Source organism: Pelodiscus sinensis, chromosome 2 (assembly GCF_049634645.1).
Source record: "Pelodiscus sinensis isolate JC-2024 chromosome 2, ASM4963464v1, whole genome shotgun sequence".
NCBI lineage: Eukaryota > Metazoa > Chordata > Testudines > Trionychidae > Pelodiscus > Pelodiscus sinensis.
Genome location: NC_134712.1, coordinates 130,222,527 through 130,245,528, shown reverse-complemented (window position 1 = coordinate 130,245,528; position 23,002 = coordinate 130,222,527). Strand labels below are relative to the sequence as shown.

At 45.6% G+C, this 23,002-nt stretch overlaps 1 protein-coding gene across 1 annotated transcript in view; it reads right to left on the bottom strand.

The window, feature by feature from the left end:
• MYO10 (myosin X) overlaps positions 1-23,002 on the bottom strand; it is a 368,617-nt gene that overhangs the window by 274,031 nt on the left and 71,584 nt on the right. Inside the window, exon 2 of the mRNA XM_006135809.4 lies at positions 15,075-15,173. Coding sequence (XP_006135871.2) covers positions 15,075-15,173 — 99 coding nt within the window. The remainder of the gene's footprint in view (positions 1-15,074; positions 15,174-23,002) is intronic.

Sequence of the window (23,002 nt, the reverse complement as noted above, 5' to 3'; positions counted from 1 at the left end):
CATCCATAGTCAGAAACAACCCAACTTAATGATATGGATGGTACAGAATGTACATTTTCACTTCTATATACTCATGCCATCCCTTGTTAGAACAACCTGAAGTGTTAACCATTATTTTTCTCATTAACATTACCTTCCCCATTATTACTAGTGACATTATTTTGGCAGCTTTCAAGCTACAGCTCTTTCTTCTACTGCCTCTGGGCTGGGGTGCCACTTCAACAATATGTAACACTGATTCTATTATGTTTGTTGCATATTCTGTAGGGTATTTTTCCCCTTTTCTTTATTTGTATTTTCTTCTTACTAATTTTTCAGTGTCCTTTTCCTGTATGTTAGGATTGTAACTTATCATCACGTAAGTTAGTTACTATGGCCCTTTTGTGGTTAGGTATCAATTTATTATTCCCATCCTAACAGATTACTTTTGTTCTTTCCAAATTGTATCTATGAAGTTTAAAAGGGTGGGAACTTAGGAAAGTCCCTACGACAACCTGCTTTGAAACATTATATGTGGATCTTAAGCTTTAGCTCATCAACTATTTAAGTGAGAGGTCCTGAACATATTTGAGCCAAGTTTGCTACCTGGATAAAAGAACCCAGATACATGTATACTTACTTTCTCATAGGTCTGTATGCTCCATATGTAACAGCCAAGCTACTTTAATATAAACCTTTATATATAAAGACACACAAGCAGATTAGCCCCATAAGCTACTGATTTGGAAATCTCTGTTATCTGCTATATGAGAGATTCTGTAAAACTACAGGGGGTGAGAGCCAATAGTCCTGCAAAGTATTACATAATAATAATAATAATAATAATAATAATAATGATTGCATCCTGGAGAAATCATAACAAGTGATAACAACTCAAGTCTTTATGCAAAACTATCACATTTACCCAGCCTTGCTTGGGTCTTTGAGGGCCTCAGGGCATGACGCTGAGAATGCAGGGGGTGCAGGAGTAATGGTTGGAGGATTTGGAGGGGCTATGAGAAGGATAGTGGGGGGGGGACAGGAAGGACCGGAGGCAAAGGTCCCCCCCAAGATTCATACCAGGGCTGCTTGCTCTTCCCCTTCCTGTTCCTGTCAGGGGAGCGAGAGCAAAGTGCACGCCTCATCTGCCCCCTGCACTCCCCAGCCACAGTGAGGAATGCAGCAGACTGTGCCTTTTCCGCTTCCTTTCAAAGGCAAACAGCCAGCAATGTCCCCTTAGAAATCTAAATGGGGGTGGGGAGGGGGAGAGTTTCAGCCCCCCACACCCTTTCTAAAGAACACCTGGGGGATGGGAGTCTCAGGACTGAGGCAGTCCTGGATGGGGAAAGAGGCAACACCCCCCCACACACACACCATCCCCCCTTTTACCTCCCTGGGGATTCTGACTCTTTTCTGTATGTTTTTATGAGAAGCAAACCCATACCAGCAAATTCCATTTTCGTGGCACAACCAAAGCCTTACGCTGTTCAAGTTAGAATAAGAGGAAGCTGTATACCAAATTTAGCAGTCCTAGCTCTTACCATTCAGTAGAAGTTCTTGAACAGACAAACTCTCTCAAATATATAGAAGCTGGATCTCCCTTGGGACCTGACCAACCACAAATGAGCAAGTTTGCCAGATGAGGGGAAATCAATTCCACCCCTCTGCTGACAGATTCCAGGCTCTCCTGGGATCCGTTGGCAGAGTGGACAGGGCTACCCTCTTGGCAACAGGGCTCCTCTGGTGCCCGTCATTGGTCTCCCAGCTCTGCGCTCAGCCCCAAGACCACCAAGGCTTCCATGGATGTTGCCAGACCAGAGAGTCCTGGATCTGAAAGTTTCAACCTATAGTAGATTTAAGAAAAGTAGCTTTGAGAAAAAAAAATCACCTAAGTATCCAAGTATATTTTCTAAGCAAGTTTGCAGAAAAAAGGAACACCATGAGGGAGTGTTAAAAAGCAGAGACTTTTTGTGTGTATGCTTCAGCAGTGACACTGAATAATAAATAAAATATGGTTTATGGTTTATTTACTGAACACTTATCATATATATAGTATCCCATTGTCTGTGAGTCTGTAACGCTGACGTATACGGCCACACCCCCTGGCCGTGTACGTCAGCGCCCCGCCCCCCTTTCCCTCCCGACGTGGCGGTTCAGCCAGCCCCATGGCCCCCCGGACACTACCCTTCCCCCGCCAGCGCTGCTTCCCTTCCCCCTTCCTCCAGGCCCACCCCATCCTCCCCTCCAGCCCCACAGCCCCCAATCCCCCCGCAGCTCTGCCTACACTATTGAGTATGCCACATGAAGTATAGATGACAGAATCTGACCCAAAAGAATTACTCTATGTATTAATAGTACACCAAGTAGTACAGGTTTGTAGAACAGGGGCCTAAATTATGATGCAAGACTGGATGACATGAGGCACAGAAAGAGTATTTATACAAAAATAAGACTCAGGATGCTTGTCATAACATTGTGGGGATATGTTTTAATTAACTTACATGTTATCTATTTAGATGTATATGGACAAGCATATTTTTCAGTAAAGTTCAGATCTAACCTCTCTGAATAAGCTCATCATGGAGGTTAGCATACATGGGAGAACTAGAGGTGCAGAGGTTCTTGCAGCACCTTCTGCCTTGAAGTGGTTTCCTTTAGACACAGGGTTTACAGTTTGGTTCAATGGCTCTCAGCACTTCCACTGCCCAAACTGTTCCAGAACCCCTGGAAGCTAGGAGATGAGCTCATAATCTCCTAGCCTCCAGACAGAGGAGGAAAAAAGGAAGGTGCAAACCCCTGTTGAAAACATATATGAGTTGTATTTAACACAGAACATATGTAGTTTTACCATTCTTGTTGTGCATAAGTTACTCCAGCAGAGTCATGTTAAGTTAAATGTACAGAAAACGCAGACCAAACCATTTACAGGTGCCTTTTATTTGAGGCCAAGGATACTAAGCTATGTCCTGTTTGCTGACAATAATATCACACTATGAATTACTTCTCTGTAAAGAGAATTCAAAGAAAGTTGTTCTGACTGAGGAGGTCTTTGCTAGTGATATTTACCATCTGTGTTTTTAAAAACCTACACGTTAGGGATATAATATCTCAGCTGGTTCCATTTAGAATCTATTTTGATTTAAAAAGTTACTCTGTTAGTAGACAAAGAGAATGCAATTTCAAAGTCAGAAATGCTAATCGGTTTGTAGCAATCATTTCAGCTTTTACAATCTGTGCAAGTTTCTTCATACCAGAACAAAGTCTAGACCCAACCTTGTGTCAAGTCTTGTTAAAAACTTACAGGACAGTTTTTCAGGAAGGCAAAGAAAAGGGATGTTCAGGAACTATATTTTTCATGGGATTGTTCACAAGGACTGCTAGCTATCCCTCTCAAATACATTATATAACTTCTACAAACAGGAACAGCTACCTAAAAACTCAATCCCCATGATGCAGTTACATAGCTTATATAAGGTTCTGGGCACTTTTATACATGGACCAGCCCTTTGATATGCAAGTACTAGAGAAGGATCTTGATTACAATAGGAAGGATGGTCTTGTGGTTAAATCACGAAACTGGGTCTCAACAGGTCTGAGTTTATCTACTTCCCTACCCTTTGACTTATCTATATAGATTTGAACTCTTTAGGGCAGAGACTAATTTCATATTATGGACATGTACAGCTTCTAGCACAATGGGGTCCTGATCTTCAGCAGATATTTTAGGCACTACTGTAGTAAAAAAACAAAGTGGTAATAACAGTAAGAGTGAAATCCATGCTATCTGAATAAGTGCAAAAGGATAGACAGGAAAGGGTCCAACTTCAACAGCTGTTTGTGATCTCTTGTGGCACCTTGATAAATAAAACCATTCATACTCTTTCTTGAGTGTGTCCAAGGGACCCATTTCAAATGGAGCTTACAGTGACAGTAGTGCATTTGAGGTTTTACTTCACATTCAGTTGAGTATTTTATAAACTCACATAACTACATGAAAATGTATAGAATGTGGAGATAAGGAAATGCCTGTTTTATCATAAGATAACTAAAAGCTTTTTTTAAAAGGAGAAAATACCATATTTTATCCTCAAAAGTGGGCATATGAAGGTACTGATGAGCAGGCGCTCTCAGAGAATGACAGAGACCCGGGCCACTTTGAGTTTAGAGGCTCTAGCTCAGACCCAGACTCAGGCCCCCCAAAGTATCTCACTTCTCACCCACAGAGTCATACTAAAACTAAAACAATATATGAAAATGAACATTTGAGACATTTATTTATTAACAATTAAGTCATTATACCAATAACATGTAATATTAAAAATGTAACTTCAATTGTGAGTTTCCACTGCAAGCAAAAACATTCATTTTAGGAATGCTTTTCTGGCTTTGTTGTGTGAAAACTCACTTATAATGAAGAAACATCTAATTTACGTGCAACATCACTATTAATGTTAAGCATTGCAAGCCCATTCAAACGCTCTTGAACTACCATAGAATGATGATAGTTCTTCACTTGTTTTAACACATTCACCTGAAGCCACTGATGCAGGGAGACTGACAAAAATATAAATGCAATTGTGATATTAGGAAATACAGTCTACAGGCCCAAATTGAATATTTCTTGAAGCAGTCCTCTTGGCTTGCAGTCTGATTTAAAGTTGGTGGAATGTACACATTTCAGGAAGATGATCTTGTCACAGAGAATCTCTTGAAATTTCTTTGTTTTACCTTTGTTGAAATTGTTCAGCTGCTGAATACAGATCTTCATCGCTTAGTTTTCTGAACTCCCCAAAAGATCCAAAAAGGGTACAAATTTGTCACAGTGACTCAAATCAATCTGTAAGACCAAATTTGATGGAGACAATAACAAAAAAAAATGGACTCGATAGTGCCTTTCTGCATCAGATTGAGATGTTAAGCTAAAGTTGGTGGAAAACTCAGATGAAATGTCAAAACCCTGTGCGACTGATTTGGTCTCAGAAAGAATTGTCCCTTCAATCATGAATCTTCTGAATACCTTTAAGAAGTCATTCAGTGTTATCCCTCCCAACATGTAGGGTGCATCTAGACTGGCAAGATTTTGCGCAAAAACTGGCCAGCTGTCTACACTGGCCGCTTGAATTTGCGCAAGAGCACTGACGTTCTAATGTAAGAATTCAGTGCTTCTTCCACAAATACTTTGACACTCCCGCTCAGGGATAAGCCTCCCCGCGCGTCCTCCCACCCCGCCCCCAGAGTGTTCCCCTTGGCCCCGGATGACCCTGCCGTGGGCGGCTCCTCCTCTCTGCCTGCTGCCCATGCGCGGCGTTGCACGTGGGCGGGGAGGACACCAGGGTGTGACGTGACGTCACGGCCCGGGGTTTTGAAACCCGCGGGAGGCACATGGCGGGGCCTGGCTGGCTCCGGGTTCGGCCTCCGGGGCCTGAGTGCGGACTCTGGCCCCGCAACATGGAAGGAGAAAGTGGGGAACTGGCTCATGCAGCGGCGGAGAAGAGAGGGGAGGGGAAGAGAGGAGAGGGGAGGAGAGGAGGGGTGGGGGAGGGTTGGAAGGAGAAGGGGCTTGGGCAGGGGAGGGGAAGGCACCAAGGGACAGGGGTGCAGGAGAGAGAGACAAATGCCAGGGGGCCAAGTGCAGACCATGAGGGAAAGGGCAGGAGGGGAAGTGTCAGTGGGAGGGGGAACAGGGTGATGCTGTGGGAGGAGAGGAGAGGGGAGGGGAAGGGCACTGGGGGCTGGAGGGGGAGGTGCTAGGAGAAGGGTTGGGCAAGAGGAAGGTCAGGATGGAGCAAATCATGTGAGAGGGCACAGAGGGGCAGGAGGGGAATGGGCAGAGACTGGTGAGGGGGTGGGTATTAGGGAAAAAGAGGGCAAAGGGAGGCACCAGGAGGGTGCAGGGCCAAGGGAAGGTGCCAGGGGATTCTGGGGTGAGAAGGAGGGGAGAGCTGGTCACCGGAAGCAGAACTGGACGGGGGAATCAGGGCAGGCTGGGGAGATTGGGGGGCTGGTGGAAGCAGGGCTGCCGGGGAGGTGCGAAGTTGGGGGCAGGGAGCTGGCTGGGGAAGATGAGGGTGGGGTTCCAGCTAGGGGGATCCAGGGCACCCTTCGAGATCTGGTGAGACTCACAGAAGAGCAGGACTCACAATGAGCTTATACTTTATCTGTTTACTGAGTGTGCACGAGTTGGCCCCAATGCCACTCTCGATGTTCCCACAGGGCTGAGAACCGAGGTCATGTTATTTATCCCATACTTGGCTTTCAGCAAGCATAGGGAATTGCGGCTGATGAAGGATTTCTGATAAAGAACACCTGGTATTTTTGCAAGCAGGGCTCGTGGCTGGCCTAAAAGAAAACAAATTTAAACCCTGAAGGCCTACATATGGCTTTTTATATGACACCCCTGCACCCCAGCGTGATAAAAGTGAGTGAGAATAAGGGAGGAGGGAGGAGGGAGTGAGCAGGGTGGGGCCTTGGAGAAGGGGTGGGAAGGACGCAGGGCAAGGATGTTTGGGTTTGACGTGGATCCTGCTTTGCACTTAAATTCAAAACGTGATCTCATGCTTAAAAAGGTTGGAGACCCCTGTGTTAAGGTAACATGAGCCTCTTGAATGAACAACGATGCAAGAACAACCACAAGAAACATGCCTTCTAGTGTTATCTCATTACATCTTGACATTCCATTCACATGACTAGATATACAATTGAAAACTACCAGTGTGGCAATACCTGCATGTTCTGGCAGTAGATATGGGGCAGCAGATATGGAAAAGTTGCCAGCAAACAAGAATAATAACGTAGTTCTGTGCTCAGTAAAGATCTTAATGCTTCCACAATTTGCTGATAGACAAAAGTACCATGCTTGGAATTTTCTGAAGAGCTCAGTAATTAGTTTCCAAACTCATAAAATTTAAGCCATATATTTGGTACATTACATAGCACACAACACACCAAGGGGAAATTTCAAATAGATGCATGAGAATGTACTTGTTCAGAACAAAATGTTAAATGTCAACTGGTGTGGTACTGCCCCAAAGCATTCTTCAGAAAACACAAGGGTTACTCAGCGTAGTAAATTGCTTTATCCCACTAACTATATGCTAGCCAATAAAGCTGTAAACCATATTATTTATACTAATGCTACTTAATGGTTCCACAAGTTGTTGTTCACATCTTAGGTTTCATCTTATTGTAAGTGAGAGAACCTGTTAAAACAACAATTAAAACACTGACAGGCCATTTACTATCAATTGTGAGGCTCCTGGAGGAAATGGAATCATTCATATTTTACAAAGTTAATACTATGAATCCTGCTTCAAGTCCTGTTCAGTTCAGCCTTTCAATACATACATGCTGAAAAGACAGCACCACTACATTTCAGGTATTAGATGTACAGAACAATTGTTCAAATTCACAAAAGTAGTACTGGGCACATTTTTCATTTGTAGGGTGATTAAACTAGATGGCTAGTGTATGTCATGACAATCAATTTATTCCATAAACACAAATAAAGTTACAGTGCTTTAATCACCCATCTCGTGAGGTCTCCTTTCTGGTTGATCTGATTCGAATATCAGTCTGTATGCAGTGACAGATTTTGCATCAACTGATGATCTAGCCTTACATTTTCAAAGGGTTGGAAAGCGGAATGGATCAATATTCCATAAATGGATCAAATAGGAACAATCAAAGGTAAATAGCTTGAAAAAATGTTTTGTGCACTGTTTCTATATTCGATATCTCAAATCAGTACAGAAAGAGAGAGAGTAAGGAAGAAACAAACATGCAAACAGCTTGACATTTAATGTTTTAGCTATACTCAGTAACCATCTACATCTTTTGTTAGTCTATAAAGTGCTACCAGACCATTTGTTGTTTTTTACGTTTATCCTGTGCAGACTAACTCGTGTAGCTGAAGCTTCAATAACTAACGTAACACGAGTACCAGTATACACAAGCCAAAAAATAAAGGGTTTTCTTATGATAACACAAAAAATCATAGAACACTAGACTGGAAGGGACCTCGAGAGGTCATTGAGTCCAGTTTCCTGCCCTCACAGCAGGACCACACACCATCCGACCATCCCTAATAGATGTCTAGCTAATCTGCTCTTAAATATCTCCAATGATAGAGATTCCACAACCCACCATCAAGGCAATTTATTCCAGTGTTTAACCACCCTGACAGTTAAGAAGTTTTTCCTAATGTCCAATCTAAACCTTCCTTTCTGCAGTTTAAGCCTATTGCTTCTTGTCCTATCCTCAGAGGCCAAGGAGATCAATTTTTCTCACTTCTCCTCCTCTTTTAAGTACATGAAAACCGCTATCATGTCCCCCCTCAGTCTTCTCTCTTCTAAACTAAACAAGCCCAATTCTTTCAGTCTTCCTTCACAGCTCATGTGCTCTAGACCTTTAATCATTCTTGTTGCTCTTCTCTGGACTGTCTCCAATTTCTCCACATCTTTCTTGAAATGCGGTGCCCAGAACTAGACACAATACTCCAATTGAGGCCTAATCAGCACAGAGTAGAGTGGAAGAATGACTTCTCGTGTCTTGCTCACAACTTTCCTGTTAATGCAACTCAGGATCACGTTTGCTTATTGTGCAACAGCGTCACACTGTTGACTCATATCTAGCTTGTGGTCCGTTATGACCAGGAGGTGCATGTAGCCGTTTGGCTACACTCTGACAACCCTAAAAGGGATTCAGAAACAAACTTACATTTGGCATGCTACCCTTCTGCTTTCACAGAGATAGAGATGTGAAGACCACTTACCCCTAGATCCCTTTTTGCAGTACTTCTTCCTACAGAGTCACTTCCCATTCTGTATGTGTAAAACTGATTGTTCCTTCCTATGTGGAGTACCTTGCATTTATCCTTATTAAACTTCTACCTATTTGCATTTATCCTTATTAAACTTCATCCTATTTACCATTTCTCCAGTTTGTCCAGATCATTTTGAATTATGACCCTATCCATCAAAGCAGTTGCTATCCCTCCCAGCTTGGTATCAACTGCAAAGCTTAATAAGTGTATTCATCAATATCGTTGGTGAAGATATTGAACAGAACCGGTCCCAAAACAGACCCCTGTGGAACCCCCCTTGTTATGCCCTTCCAGCAGGATTGTGAACCATTAATAATAACTCTCTGAGAACAGTTATCCAGCCAGTTATGCACCCACCTTTTAGCAGCCTCATCTAAATTGTATTTGCCTAGCTTATCAATAAGACGATCATGCAAGACCGTATCAAATGCCTTACTAAAGACTAGGTATACCACATCCATCTCCATTATCCACAAGACTTGTATTCTTATCAAAGAAAGCTATCAGATTGGTTTGACATGATTTATTCTTTACAAATCCATGCTGGCTGTAACCTACCACCTTAATTACTTGCTCCATTATCTTTCCTGGCACAGAAGTTAAACTGACTGGTCTGTAGTTTCCTGGATTGTTCTTATTTCCCTTTTTATAGATGGGCACTATATTTGCCTTTTTCCAGACTTCTGGAATCTCTCCCGTCTTTCATGATTTTTTGCAAAGAGGATAGCTAAAGGCTCAGATACCTCCTCTATCAGCTCCTTGAATATTATAGGATGCATTTCATTAGGCTCTGGTGACTTGCAGACATCTAACTTTTCTAAGAAATTTTTAACTTGTTCTTTTTTTATTTTATCTTCTAAACCTATCTCCTTCCCACTAGCATTCACTATGTTAGGCATTCTTTCATCAGACTTCTTGGTGAAGACTGAAACAAAGAAATCATTAAGCACCTACGAGGTGTTCCGGTAGTTTGGAATAGGAAGCCTAATCCGAACTACCTAGTTCGTGCCGCAGGCACGGAGTCCAAACTAGCGGACATTTAAAAATGGCGGCACCCAGCAATATGCAAATGAAGCCCGGGAAATTCAAATCCCGGGCTTCATTTGCAACTCCGGTTGCCTACATTAACCACCTTAGTTCGAACTAAGGTGGTAGTGTAAACATACCCTAACAGACCCCTAGCATGACATTACCCATTTTTAACTCCTTTTAACCTGACCTAAAGACTCTCAACACGTCTATCTTCTACATCCATCTCCATCTCAGTCCAAGTGTATACATTTTTAATATATAAGGCAACACCACCTCCCTATTAACCCCGTCTATCCTTCCTGAGTAAGCTGTACCTTTCTATACAAATACTCCAATCATGTTTATTATCCCACCAAGTCTCTGTGATACCAATGATGTCATAGTTGTGTTTATTTATTTGGACTTCCAGTTCTTCCTGTTTATTACTCATACTTCTTGCATTTGTATACAGGTATCTAAAATACTGATTTGATTTTGCCTCCCTGTTCTGTCTAGTCCCTCCTTTTCCTCTGTTATTATAGTCCATGTCCTTCCCATTTCCGACCCAACTGGACACCCATGTGCCTGTCCATTTACATTAACACATACTTTTGTTTTATTATTAATGTAGTTCTTCAGGGAGGGCTGGTCAGGATTTACTGCCGAGGTGTCCTCACAGATCTCCATTGATGATAACCAGACGGCTGCTTGCATGTGTGCTGAGTGGTGTGTGCCATGTTGATCTGTGCACTTAATCTCCACAGCCGACCCCAAGAGAGCCCCCAAAGACCACAAACCAGATAAGAATCAAAGGTGCCAGGCCAGGTTTATTGTAGAGCGAAGTACAGTAATAGCTCTCAGTAGACTCTACTCAAACACTACCCACATGTAATGACTCAATCAGTGGGAGGTCCCACTGCCCCCTAGGTCATTCAAAGGCTGTCTCCCAAGACACCACCTTATATACATGTACAAGTCACACCTCACTGCTGACGTATCAGGTTGCCACCCTCTCACGTTGTCAGGTTACCACTCTCTGACATTACTTAGATACCACCCATCACTCTGAACCTCGTAGTTTGATTAGTTCATCTCTATCCATCATTCGGACATTTTAGACCCTTTCTTGAACCTGAGTCTGTATCTGTGCGGAGAGGGTACCAAATTCTTTTTTAATGTGCTAGTGATTTCATGTGCTTTCCACTTATAACCAATACCAATTTGTTCTGCAGTCAGTACCTAGCACCAATTAGTGCTTTGTACTCTCAGCCCTGTTCGTGCCAAGTTCTGTGAGCTGGGGCCTGCCTTTTTCTCACAGCTTAGCTTTGCTTTATGTTAGTCATGTTTTGCCCATTGTTAGCTAGACCTCAGGCCTCAAACCAGGTCTGTGCTGCATGGGCTTATGCTTTAGGCCCTAATCTTACTACAATTATTACTTTTTAGTAACAAGCTAATGCAAAGATGTTTCCTGAGAGAACCTGACTACCATTACGAATATCTGATTCTCCACATTCCACTGCTGTAGAACTGGCACATACAACTAGAGTGTGATCTCTGTAGGGTTGCCAGATGGTTTAACCAAAATTACTGAACACCACCACTCCTCAAAAAAATATAACACCAGGGAAAAAAATCTGTTGAGAAAAAGGGAGAAACCAAAGTTGTTGAGCCCCTCCCCCCAAAAAAGACCCCGAGAGTTATTAAATTAAATAAATTTAAAAAACCCAGCATGGCTCCTTTAAGAAATGCCTTTGAGGCTTTTTGGCCCTAACAAGCTGCTGGTGGCCGTCCGCCATCTTGTCTTCCTGCTCCGGGCCAGACAGCTCCCCTGAAGAACCAGGTAAGCACTGGGATTTTCACCTCTTGGCCGGGAAAAAAAATCAGAAAATACTGGACATTTTAGGTGTCTGGTATTTTCTGAATTTTTTTACTGGTCAGGAGGCGAAAATACCGGACTGTCTGGGTCAATGCCAGACACCCGGCAACTCTAGATCTCCGTCAACAGATAAAACAAGGCGAAATGAAGCAGGGGTACTTAGAATTACTGGACAGATATCATAGGAATTCTGGGTCACCATAGTATTGATCTTATGAGAGCAGAGCCATTTGTATTCCTTTCTGGCAATCTTCAGCGTCTGATAACATTCTTCTGAGATGAGATCTTTAACTGGAAAACATGCGCTCTCAGCTCATGCCTATGACTGACTTCCCTGGTACATGACTGTGTTTGTCCCAAGTCCAGTACTCCAGGAACTGTAGCACTCTGTATGTTTGATTCAGGTTTTTATGGCCTGATCATCTTTGCACTGATCTACCATGCTGTACTGTGTGTGAGGGTCAACTGCAGAACCCAGCACTCATTACGCGCCCCTTGTTGCATTCTGTTCAGAAGAGAAGGTTGAACAGAATTGGTTTTATTTTTTCTCATCACCCAGTCATCCTGTTTCAGAGCAGAAGAAGTGAGCAAAACTGGCTTCCTTCTGCCTCATGAGCTCCTACCTGGTCTCTCAAGACAAGTACTGGCCTGTGGCTCAAGGATGGGCTCCATAGAAGCTATTTCCCTCTCTCTTCCTTGTGACTCCCATGAGCCATAGGGGTCTGTGCTTCTCCTGGAGGTCTCAGTTTGAGGCATAAAGGCACAAAGGGATTAGGGATGTTAAAATGTGTGTAATCGATTAACCCTGTAACCACTGAAATCTTCAGCAATTACATGCAGGGAAGCAGCCAGCTCCCCAGGAGCCAGCTTTGAAGCCTGATACAGAGGCAGGAGTTCAGGGCAGCAGGCAGCTCCCCAGGAGCTGCACCAGCAGCCACATGTAGCCATTTGGGTAACCAATAAGCTCTTGCTTATTGGTTACCTGTTTAAACAGCTACACTCTGACAACCCTAAAAGAGATTCAGAAGCAAACTTAAATTTGGTATGCTGCTCTTCTGCCTTCACAGAGAGATGTGAAGACTACTTACCACACAAACAATTCTTGTCCAATCCTGCCTGGCTACTTTTCTGCTGGGAGAGAGAGGACTGAGGCCCACCCAGAAAAAAGAGGAACAGGAAATACAGGCCATTCCTTTTAAATCAAACCTTTTCAACCTAGCTCGCTCCCAGCAAGTACACCAGTCACTGTAAAAGGGGAAGCAGAACTAAAGGAACAATCTCCCCAAAAATCAAATGCAAAATCTGACAGTGAAGAGCTTCAAAAGGATTTCATAAAAGTAGGTGCTTGGGCAACAAAATGGCAAATCAATTTTAATGTTGATAAATGCAAAGTAATGCAAATTGGAAAAAATAATCCCAACTATAAATACAAAATTATGGAGACTAATTTAGCTATAACCACTTAAGAGAGAAATTTGGGAGTCATTGTGGATAGTTCTCTGGAAATATCCATTCAATATGTAGCGGCAGTCAAAAAAGCTAGCAGAATATTAGGAATAATTAAAAAAGGGACAGAGAATATCTATTGCCTCTATATAAAACCATGGTACGTCCACATCTTGAGTACTGTGTATAGATATGGTTACCTCGTCACAAAAAAGATACCTTAGCATTGGAAAAAGTTTAGGAAAGGGCAACAAAAATTATTAGGGGTTTAGAACGGGTGATACAGGACGAGATTAAAAAGACTGGGACTTTTAATCTTAGAAAAGAGGAGACTAAGAGAGGATAGGATAGAGGTCTATAAAATCATGATAGGTATGGAGAGGGTGAATAAGGAAAAATTATTTACTTGTTCCCATAAGAACTAGTGGATCACCAAATGAAATTAACAGGCAGCACCTTTAAAATAAAAGGAAGGTTTTTCTTCACATTGTGCAGGCTCAATCTGTGGAACTCTTTGCCAGATGATGTTATGAAGACCAGGGCTTTAACAGGCTTCACAAAAGAGCTAGATAGATAAATTCATGGAGGTTACGTCCCTCAGTGGCTATTAGCCAGGATGGGTAGGAATGGTATCCCTAGCCTCTGTTTGTCAGAAGTTGGGAATAGGCAACAGTGGATGGATAACCTGTTCATTCATTTCCTTTTGGGGCATCTGGCATTGGCCACTGTCAGAAGACAGGATACTGGGCTAGATGGACCTTTGGTCTGACCCAATATAGCCGCTCTTATGTTCTTATGCAACCCTAACCTATGGCAGAGAGTCAGACACAATAAAGAGCTGAACTGTTGGTCTAAAAATAGAAATACAGTTTGGAATTTCCTCAGAAAAGCTGGGAAGCAAAGAGGCCTGGCTGAGGTCCGGAGCTGGCTGCTATGGAAGCAAAAAGCCTGGAGGAACTTCAAGATGCAAGACATTCCTCTGCTGCTAGGTCTGATTCTGCTCTCATACTGTAGGCAGACTGAAGTATCCATTTTAACAGATCTGTGGACTTCAGCATGAAGAAGTAAACTACACTGTGCCCACGAAAGCTCATGATACCATCTACATGTTTCATTAGTCTATAACGTGCTACCAGACCATTTGTTCTTTTTTTTTTCTGTTACAGACTAACTCGGCTACCCCCTGCAGATTACAGCAATGAGTATTAACCTGTGATTCTAGCGCTCCTTGCAGCTATCTGAAGTTTTGCATGCAGATCACATTGACTGCAAGGGTTTGAGTGAGTTCCTCTAATTCTAGAAGGTCTCATGCAAAGCCAATAAAGTTCTTGTATCAGAAGAGCTCTCACATTACCAGACATAGGCAAGGTCACCTTAGCAAATAGATTAGAGAAACTAATCAATTTCCATCCCTCTAAGCAGCCAGAAATGTATCTGATAGCAGGGATGAGTAGGAAAACAGGATTTATGCCCCCATTCTCTCTGCATTCCCTGGAAATAAAAAGGGAAGGATATTAATGGAGTCACAGAAAGCAATAATTATAGCATCAAGTCCTGTTCCCACTCTGAGAGGTGTGCATTGCATCAGTGATGATTCTGTGCTGTGAGGTATCAATGTACAGATATTACTGCACCTGTTTTGACAATCTTCAGATCACGAGGCTCTCCCATTCTGTAGGTGAGTGGTGCTCAGCCTTACAGACCTGGACAACTTTCAAAGGAGATCAAGCTCTAAATATCACAAATGTTGACAACATTTCTTCAGCTTTGTGTAACAACCCAACAAGAAGATATATTAAAAACAGCAACATTTTTATATCAAATTATCCAAAGTCAAATTTTATTTATCATTCATCTTAACACTATATATATTTTTTTTTAAACTTAGGGTCTCTCTTTTATTTTCTAAATAGTGATAGAAAAGATTAAGTTGCTTCTTACCTGACCATAATCTGTTCTGAATACAACAACTCCCTCTGCACAGGAATGTACTGTGCTTGGATAACGCTGACCATTTTCTCGTAACCAGACCCGTGATCCCTATAACAAACAAATTCAGACTTTAAAAGGTGGGTGTACATTGGAAACAAACACGAGAGACAAAGCAAAAGTCTAGTCAAAGTAAGCAAATAAGAGAACGGTGTAAGATCATTGTCCAATGAACATTTGACAATTTCTACTAAAAAAGCAATTGTGAGAGATTTAGACTACAATGCTCCCTTTATTGTCAGCAAAAATAGCTGCAGGCAAATTGTTGAGTCCTATGCCTTATGGGTTAACATATACTATATGAAGTTACATCAAAGCGGTTTTAAGTTTATCACCCAATGTAAATGTTCTCTCAGAGATGGCAGACCCACTGTGCATTCATTTTCAATCTTTCCTAAAAGCACTACTATTGCAGAAGCTTTTAATTCAACAGTATTTTAGACATTTCCATCTCTCCTTATTTTGAGGGGATTAGAAGGGAGTGTGACAAAGGAAAGCAAAAGGATGGTGATAGGGAGAGTTAGAACAGACCTACACTAAAAAGTTAGGTCAATCCAGGGATCTATGTTGGTCAGGGATGTGAAAAATCCATACCCCTGAGCAATGGAAGCCAGGTCAAACTCACTACGAACAAAGACTGCGCTAAGTTGCCAGAAGAACATTTTCATTGACCTAGCTACCACCTTTAGGGGAAGTGGATTTGCTTACACGGACACTGTCCAGTTAGTGTAGACAGTGTCTCAGTTGTTAGATTGCAGCTGTGCTGCTGTTGAATTTCAGCTGTAAACAAGCCCTAAGTAACTGTCAGATATAACCCAGTGGTGGGCAATAATTTCTGACCAGGGGCCACTTCAAAAATTTGGGCTGCTCCGAAAGGGGCGGGACCTCAGGGGGAAATGGCAGGACCAGGACACCTTTGAGCTTCCTCACCACAGACCCTGATTGGTCTGGGGATGTGGGGGAGCCCCTGCACTCCCTACAGAGAACTGCCAGCTGTTCTGAACTGCTGGCAGTTCACTCTAGGTGCCTGAGCCCCTGGTGGCAGGAGGCGATTTCATGTGCTCCGCCTCCAGTTCGATCAGTGCCCGGGGGTAGGGGGCCGCATGCGAAGTCTGCCCCCGCCCTGCAAGGGAGCGCCATGCTTAAGAGTCACCCACCACCTGAGCAGCAACTGGCAGTTGACTGCGGGTGGGGGGAGACTTCATGCACTCCTCCCACTCCCAGGCCAATCAGGGTTTGGAAGTGAGGGGAGCACGCGAAGTCTCCTCCTGCCCTGCCTCCATCTTGCAAGGAGCGCACGGCGCTTCTAAGCACCACGTACTCCTTGCAGGGCAGAAGCAGAGTGGGAGTTGATTTTGTGCACTTTCCCCCACCCACAAGCCCTGATTGGCCTGGGGCAGGGGAGAGTGAAGTCTCTTGTTCCCTGCCCTCCGGCACATGGCACTAAGGTTGACTCTAAGCACCGTGCATAACCCCATCCCTAGGCCCTGATTAGCCTGGGGGCAGGGGAGCAGCAGGACCTCTGTGGGCCAGATCAACCCACCTGGGGGACTGGATCCAGCTCACAGAGGTCCTTTGCCCACCCCTGATCTAACCCAAACCTCACAGAGACAACAAATGGAAAGACTCCAACTGACTTCAATGGGTTTTGGATTAGGCCCTAAAGCTCTATAATAGCCCAACTTTGTGGTGTGTTGGGCATCTCTTACAAGTGCTCAAGTATGTTTATCCCTGGCAGGATTAGGGCCCTGAAATGTTGATTTGAGAGTAAATTATATTTTGCTTTTTCAGGGGAGGCTGGAAAGTTTATTTTCCTGTATGGTAACAGCCACGTTTCTGGACACTTGAAAGTTATGTAGTTTGCATAATATTTACATATGTCCAACTTTAGTACTGCAGCATAACAGGCATTTATTTCAAGATTTTCTCTCACTGTTAACATTTCCATAAGAGCCAACTTAACATAACGAGGTAAGTAAAAAACTATCTATCTATCTAAAGTATTCCCATGAAAGGGTACGTCTAGACTCACAGGCTTTTGTGAGTGCCCTGCTTCCTGGGACACAACAGCAGTTTGGGGTTTTTTTGGAGGTTTTCCTCATTTTGATCCCTTTTTTTTTGTCAGCTGCCCCTGGGCAGGCGATGGCCCCACACCATCATTCTGCAAGTTCTGCTGCATCTGCAGGATGCAGTCATGATGCTCCTTCCCCATCTGGACCCAGACCAGAGATTTGAAAGCTTTGCCCGGGATGCAGGACCAATGCCCTTGCCTCCAAACTTCTTCCTGGAAAGGCGTTTTTGGAGGCTTGACACCAGCTCCGAATGGTGGGACCGGCTCGCTATGGAGTTGTGGGACGACCAGCAGTAACTCCGCAACTTCTGGATGTGGAAGGCCACGTTCCAGGAGCTGTGTGCCGGGCTCGCCCCTGCTCTCCAATGACAGGACACAGACCTGCGCCCCACCATCCCCCTGGAAAAAAGGGTTGCTATTGCCCTCTGGAAGGTCACAACGCCTGACAGCTATCGCTCCATGGGACACCAGTTTGGCATAAGTAGGTCTACTCTCGGGGCTGTCTTGATGGAGGTACATCATTCTAGGGGGACAGTCACTGCCGGGGGGGGGTTGAAAAAGTGGGACTGTCAGGAAAGGGCAAGGAGAAGTGGGGGATGGGGTGGAGTGAGAGTGGGAGGGAGCTCCGCCACTCACCCTGCGCTGCTCTGGGGGGGTTCCTGAGGAGGGGATTCCCGGGGTGTTTGGGGTGGCATGTTGGGGGTGTTCTCCTCCCAAGGGCTCAGGCATCCTGTCTAACATTTTTTTTGTCTGTCTATTTGTCTCTTTCTGCAGGTGGTGATGGCCATCAATTCCGAGCTGCTGAACAGGCTCGTCCGTCTGGGAGACCTGGACACCATCATGGCCGGCTTCGCTGCCCTTGGCTTACCGAACTGTGGAGGAGCGCTCAATGGGACACACATCCCAATCTGTGCACTGCCCCATCGAGCAGCCCAATTCTTTAATAGGAAAGGCTACTTTTCAATGGTGTTCAAGGCTCTGGTTGACCACCGGAGACAGTTTACCGACATTTGTGTTGGGTGGTCAGGGCGGGCACATGATGCCTGCATCTTCAGGAACTCCAACCTCTACTGGAGGCTGCAGGCGGGATCATTTTTCCCGCATCGGGACTTTTCCCTTGGGGACGTGCACATGCCGGTGTGCATTGTAGCTGATGCCACCTACCCCCTGATGCCGTGTCTGATGAAGCCCTATACCAGCCACCTGGATGCGAGCAAGGAGCAGATTAATGCTCATTTTAGCCAAGCTCGCATCCAGGTGGAATGTGCATTCAGACTTTTAAAAGGGAGATTCCGTTGCTTGCTCACACGGATAGACATGGGGGAACGCAACATCCCTGAGGTGGTGGCCGCGTGTTGCGTTCTCCATAGCCTTGAGGAGAGAAAAGGGGAGGCCTTCCTCCCAGGGTGGGGTACAGGTGCTGATGGCACAGAGAGGCAATTTGAGCAGCCCCAGACAGCTGCCATCCACCAAGCTCACCAGTCTGGACTTCGCATCCGGGAGGCCCTTAGGGAGCGATTCTCTGAAGGAGCCCACTGAGCCTCCCGAGGCTCTCCTCTATGGGGGCTTGGCCCTGGCCCAATACAACTTTCCCTCCATAACCCTCACCCTGACTCTCTTTCTAGAAATAATAAACACCAGGTTTTGTTTGAAAAGAATAAGTTCTGTTTTATTGTTATCAATATCATTAACTGAAAGTATCTAGAAATAAAATCTTTTGTTCATTGTACATAGTTTTCTCTCAAAGCAGTTTCTGATTCAAAAATAAACATTTTCTTAAGTAACCAACATTGTCTGTAACTGGGGTGGTGGGGGTGCTTAAAACCTGGAGGGGGGAGGGGGTTCAGGTGGGATGGTGCTTCCCTGCTCGCAATCTCCTGCCGCCTCATGTGCGGGGACCACCATGGCCTCTGTGTCGGGTGGGGCGACTGACAGAGTGCTGGACAGGAGAGGGGAGGCACACTTGGGTCTGGGAGAGCTGGGGGAGAGGAGGGCCGAGGGACAGTGGGGGCTGGGGAGAGAGAGGAGCAAGGGGAGAAGGGGTGGTGGTAGGGAAGGGGGGTTTGGTGGGGCAGGGTCATGGCGTGCTGGAGGAGCGGTACCAGGGACAGGAGCAGGCAAGCCACAGACCTCACGGATTGTGGCACAAATTGAAGTGCACTGATGTACAAGCTCTTCCAGCAGGTGATCATGCCACAGAGCCCCCGTCCTCTCTTTCAGGGTCTTGTTGAGATCCTGCAGGGTCACCACATGTCTTCAGAACCTCTGTATAAGCACGCCAGTGCCTGAGGCTCCCGTGTCCCCGAGATGGAGGTGGGGCTGGGGTGCTGCAGCCTTCTTGCACAGGTGGTCTGGCTGTGGAGGAAAAGGGGAAGAGACAATCAGAAGGAAGGGAAGGGACTCTCCTTCAGACAGGGGACTCAGAGGTTCTGAAAGTAACACCATGCGTGAGCTGGGCATCAGCCTGAGCATCACACGGGTCCCAAAGTGCCAGTGGTACCATATGCCCCCTCACACTGCCAACCCACCCGTGTGTTTTGTGGAAATAGCTCCTGGCACCACATGACGCACACCCATGTGTCACACTCTACCACTGCACGTGTTTGCACATGTACAGCCAGCTGCATGATGTCCAGGCTGAGCATGACACATTTCTCTTGTGCATCACCCACTGTGCTCCCACCTCCCCCCACCCTGTGTGTGGCACAACCTCACAGCACTCACCTGCTGGTTCTTCCCCGACATCCGAAGACACGTGGGAGGCCTCTGGGGTCTGGGTGACCGACTCCAGGGTGAGGGTCACGGTGTTGTCATCGTCCTCCTCCTCCAGCAACAGGTCTCGCTCTCCAGATTCCCTGGACTGCTCGTGCTCCTGCTCTGGTTCATTCACCACAGGCTCCGATAACCCAGACTGCACAAGACGCAGCAGTGTCCGGGCTTCCCCACAGCTGAGAATGTGTGCCAGCTCCGCATAGTATGGGCAGTAGTGTGGGGTTGCCCCAGAGTGGGAGCTCTCATCTCGGGCCTTCACATACCCATGGTGCAACTCTAACTTTGGCCAGCACTTGCTATAGGATGCGGAGGGGGTGCCCTCTCCTGGCCAGTCCCTGGGCCATGCGGCTATAAATTTCCACATTCCTATGGTGTGTGTGGAGGGCTTGTAGAATTCCTCCTTGGACCACACCTCCAGGAGGTTCTTTATATCTGACCCAAACCATGTAAGAACCCAGCGTTTGGAGCCCCTGGGTGGGTCCTCAGAAGGGACCCTGGAAGGGCCAGGACGGTCTTGGGGCTGGGACATGCCTGTGATCCTGTGGGACAGGAAAGGCCCTGTGCCGTGGCTGGTTTCCTGCCACTAATGGCTTTCAGGGTGTCTATCCCTGTAAAAGATGGCTACCGACAGGAACAACAGAGGTGCCAGGCATGCAGATGGACTGTCCACCAGGGCTTCTTCCTGGAGGCCTTTTTTGTTGACAAAACTGGCTCCCTGTGTCCACACACACCCTTTTGTAGACAGAACTGTCAACAAAGGTGTTATTCCTCATAGAATGTTTACTGCTGTCGACAATAATGCCGCTTTCTGTTGACTTACTGTCAACAGAACGCGACAGTAGTGTAGACGCAGGTATAGTTTTGTCCACAAAAGGCCACTTTTGTCAACAAAGCCCTGTAGTCTAGACACACCCAAAGTTATTTTTCTCCTACAGATCAGAATTATGCTCATTCTGATTCAAGAGTGCTGACACACTTAGAAGAAAACAGGCATTGAGCAATATTTCTCATCATTACTACAAATGGGAGCACTCTAAATGCAAAAGACAAAGAAAGGCCTTTTTATGTTAACTACCAAAGACACAATTGCTATAAATACATTAGTTACCATCAGCAAGAACAGGTTCTGCCAACATGACTACCCCACATAGCCAGCTTCCCTCAAACCACACCTCCCCATACACATGCTTATTGTTTTCATACAGGCTCACACACTTTGGATCGAAACAATCTTGACTGTTCACATTGTGATGTGAGACAGCAGAAGCTCAAAAGATACAACTGACACTTGCAGCTGGTTGTTGGCTTAAATGATTCAGTTATTAGCAGACAGCTGCTGCATAGGAAGGATGCCTATTTTCTCCAATTGACTAAGTGTGGTGTTTTAACGTTCATAGTTTTGTTTGCTTTAAACTGCATGTACGCAGAGACAAGATAGTAATAGGCACACACCTGGATTATGCTTGCCCTAAGCAAGGGCACAAGGAAAATAAGAGCACTCAGTGTTTTCCCCACTACGGTCCATTCATAATTGCAGTCCACTTTACCCACAAAATAAAAGGGACTTTTCTCTGTCACCAGAGGTCAAAATTACAAAAGGGGAGCAAGAAAGAAGATCAACAGACCATATCCCAGGACCAGTGCTGACCTGCAAGGCAGGGATGTGAATGGTTAACCGGTAGCCCTTACCCTAAATGAGTGAGACTTACTGGTGGGGCTGAAGCAGCTCCCCACTTGCCGCAGGCAGGGAGCTTCTCCCAGCACCATGGGGCCCACCACAGTCCCTGTCCAAGGCAGACCCAGCCCAGACGGTACACAGCAGGCAGAGGCTACTCCAGCCACTCACCCCCTTGGTCCACTGTGGTCCCTGTCCATGGCAAGCTGGCCAGGACAACTCTGGTCAACAGCAGTGTGGGTGGGGGGGGAAACTGCTCAAGCACAGACCCATTAATCAGTTTAACCAGTTAAACATAATATTTAACCAGTTAACCCTGCATTTCTCAAACTGTGGGTCCTGACCCCCTGAGGGGGTCGCGGTATCACAAAGTTTAAGAACCCCTGAGTTAACCAATTAAACAGGATTTTACATCCCTACTGCAAAATAGCCCACACAAAGAAAGCGGCATAGAGTATGTATACACAGCAAAGGTATTTCGAAATAACTATCCGAGGGTATGTCTACACTACAAAGTTAATTCGAACTAACAGATGTTAGTTCGAATTACCTTTAATAGGCGCTACACATAGAAACTGCTGGTTCGAACTTAATTCGAACTAGCGGAGTTCTTAATTCGAACTAGATAAACCTCATTCTACGAGGACTAACGCCTAGTTCGAATTAAGTAGTTCGAATTAAGGGCTGTGTAGCCACTTAATTCGAACTAGTGGGAGGCTAGCCCTTCCCAACTTGCCCTGGTGGCCACTCTGGGCACCACCACGGAAACTCTTCTGCCCCCCTCCCAGCCCCGGAGCCCTTAAAGGGGCACGATCTGGCTACGGTGCCCGTGCCCGTGCCAGGTGCAAGCCTGCCAGCACCCAGCCAGCAGACCCTGCACCTGGCACGGCACGAACCAGCCACCTGCTGCCACCCAGCCCTCCGCCTCTTCGCGGGACCAGGCTGGCGGCTCCCAGGAGCCTGCCCAGGGCCGCAAGAGGTGGGCGCCTGCCAGGTCTAGTGTGGAGATCGTAGACCTCATCCAGGTTTGGGGAGAAGCCTCCAACGTCCACGACCCCTGCACTAGGCACAGGAAAGTGGCCGTCTAGGGCAGGATAGCTGCCAGCCTGGCCACCCAGGAGCAGGTTTGCATGAAAATCAAGGTGGTCCAGTGAGACCCCGACCCTGAGCCCTAAGCTTAGAACATAAAAACATAAGAACAGTCGTACTGGGTCAGACCAAAGGTCCATCTAGCCCAGTAGCCTTTCTGATGACAGCGGCCCACACTAGGTACCCTGGAGGGGATGGACCGAAGACAATGACCAAGCCATTTGTCTCGTGACATCCATCTCCATCCTTCCACAAACAGAGGCCAGAGACACC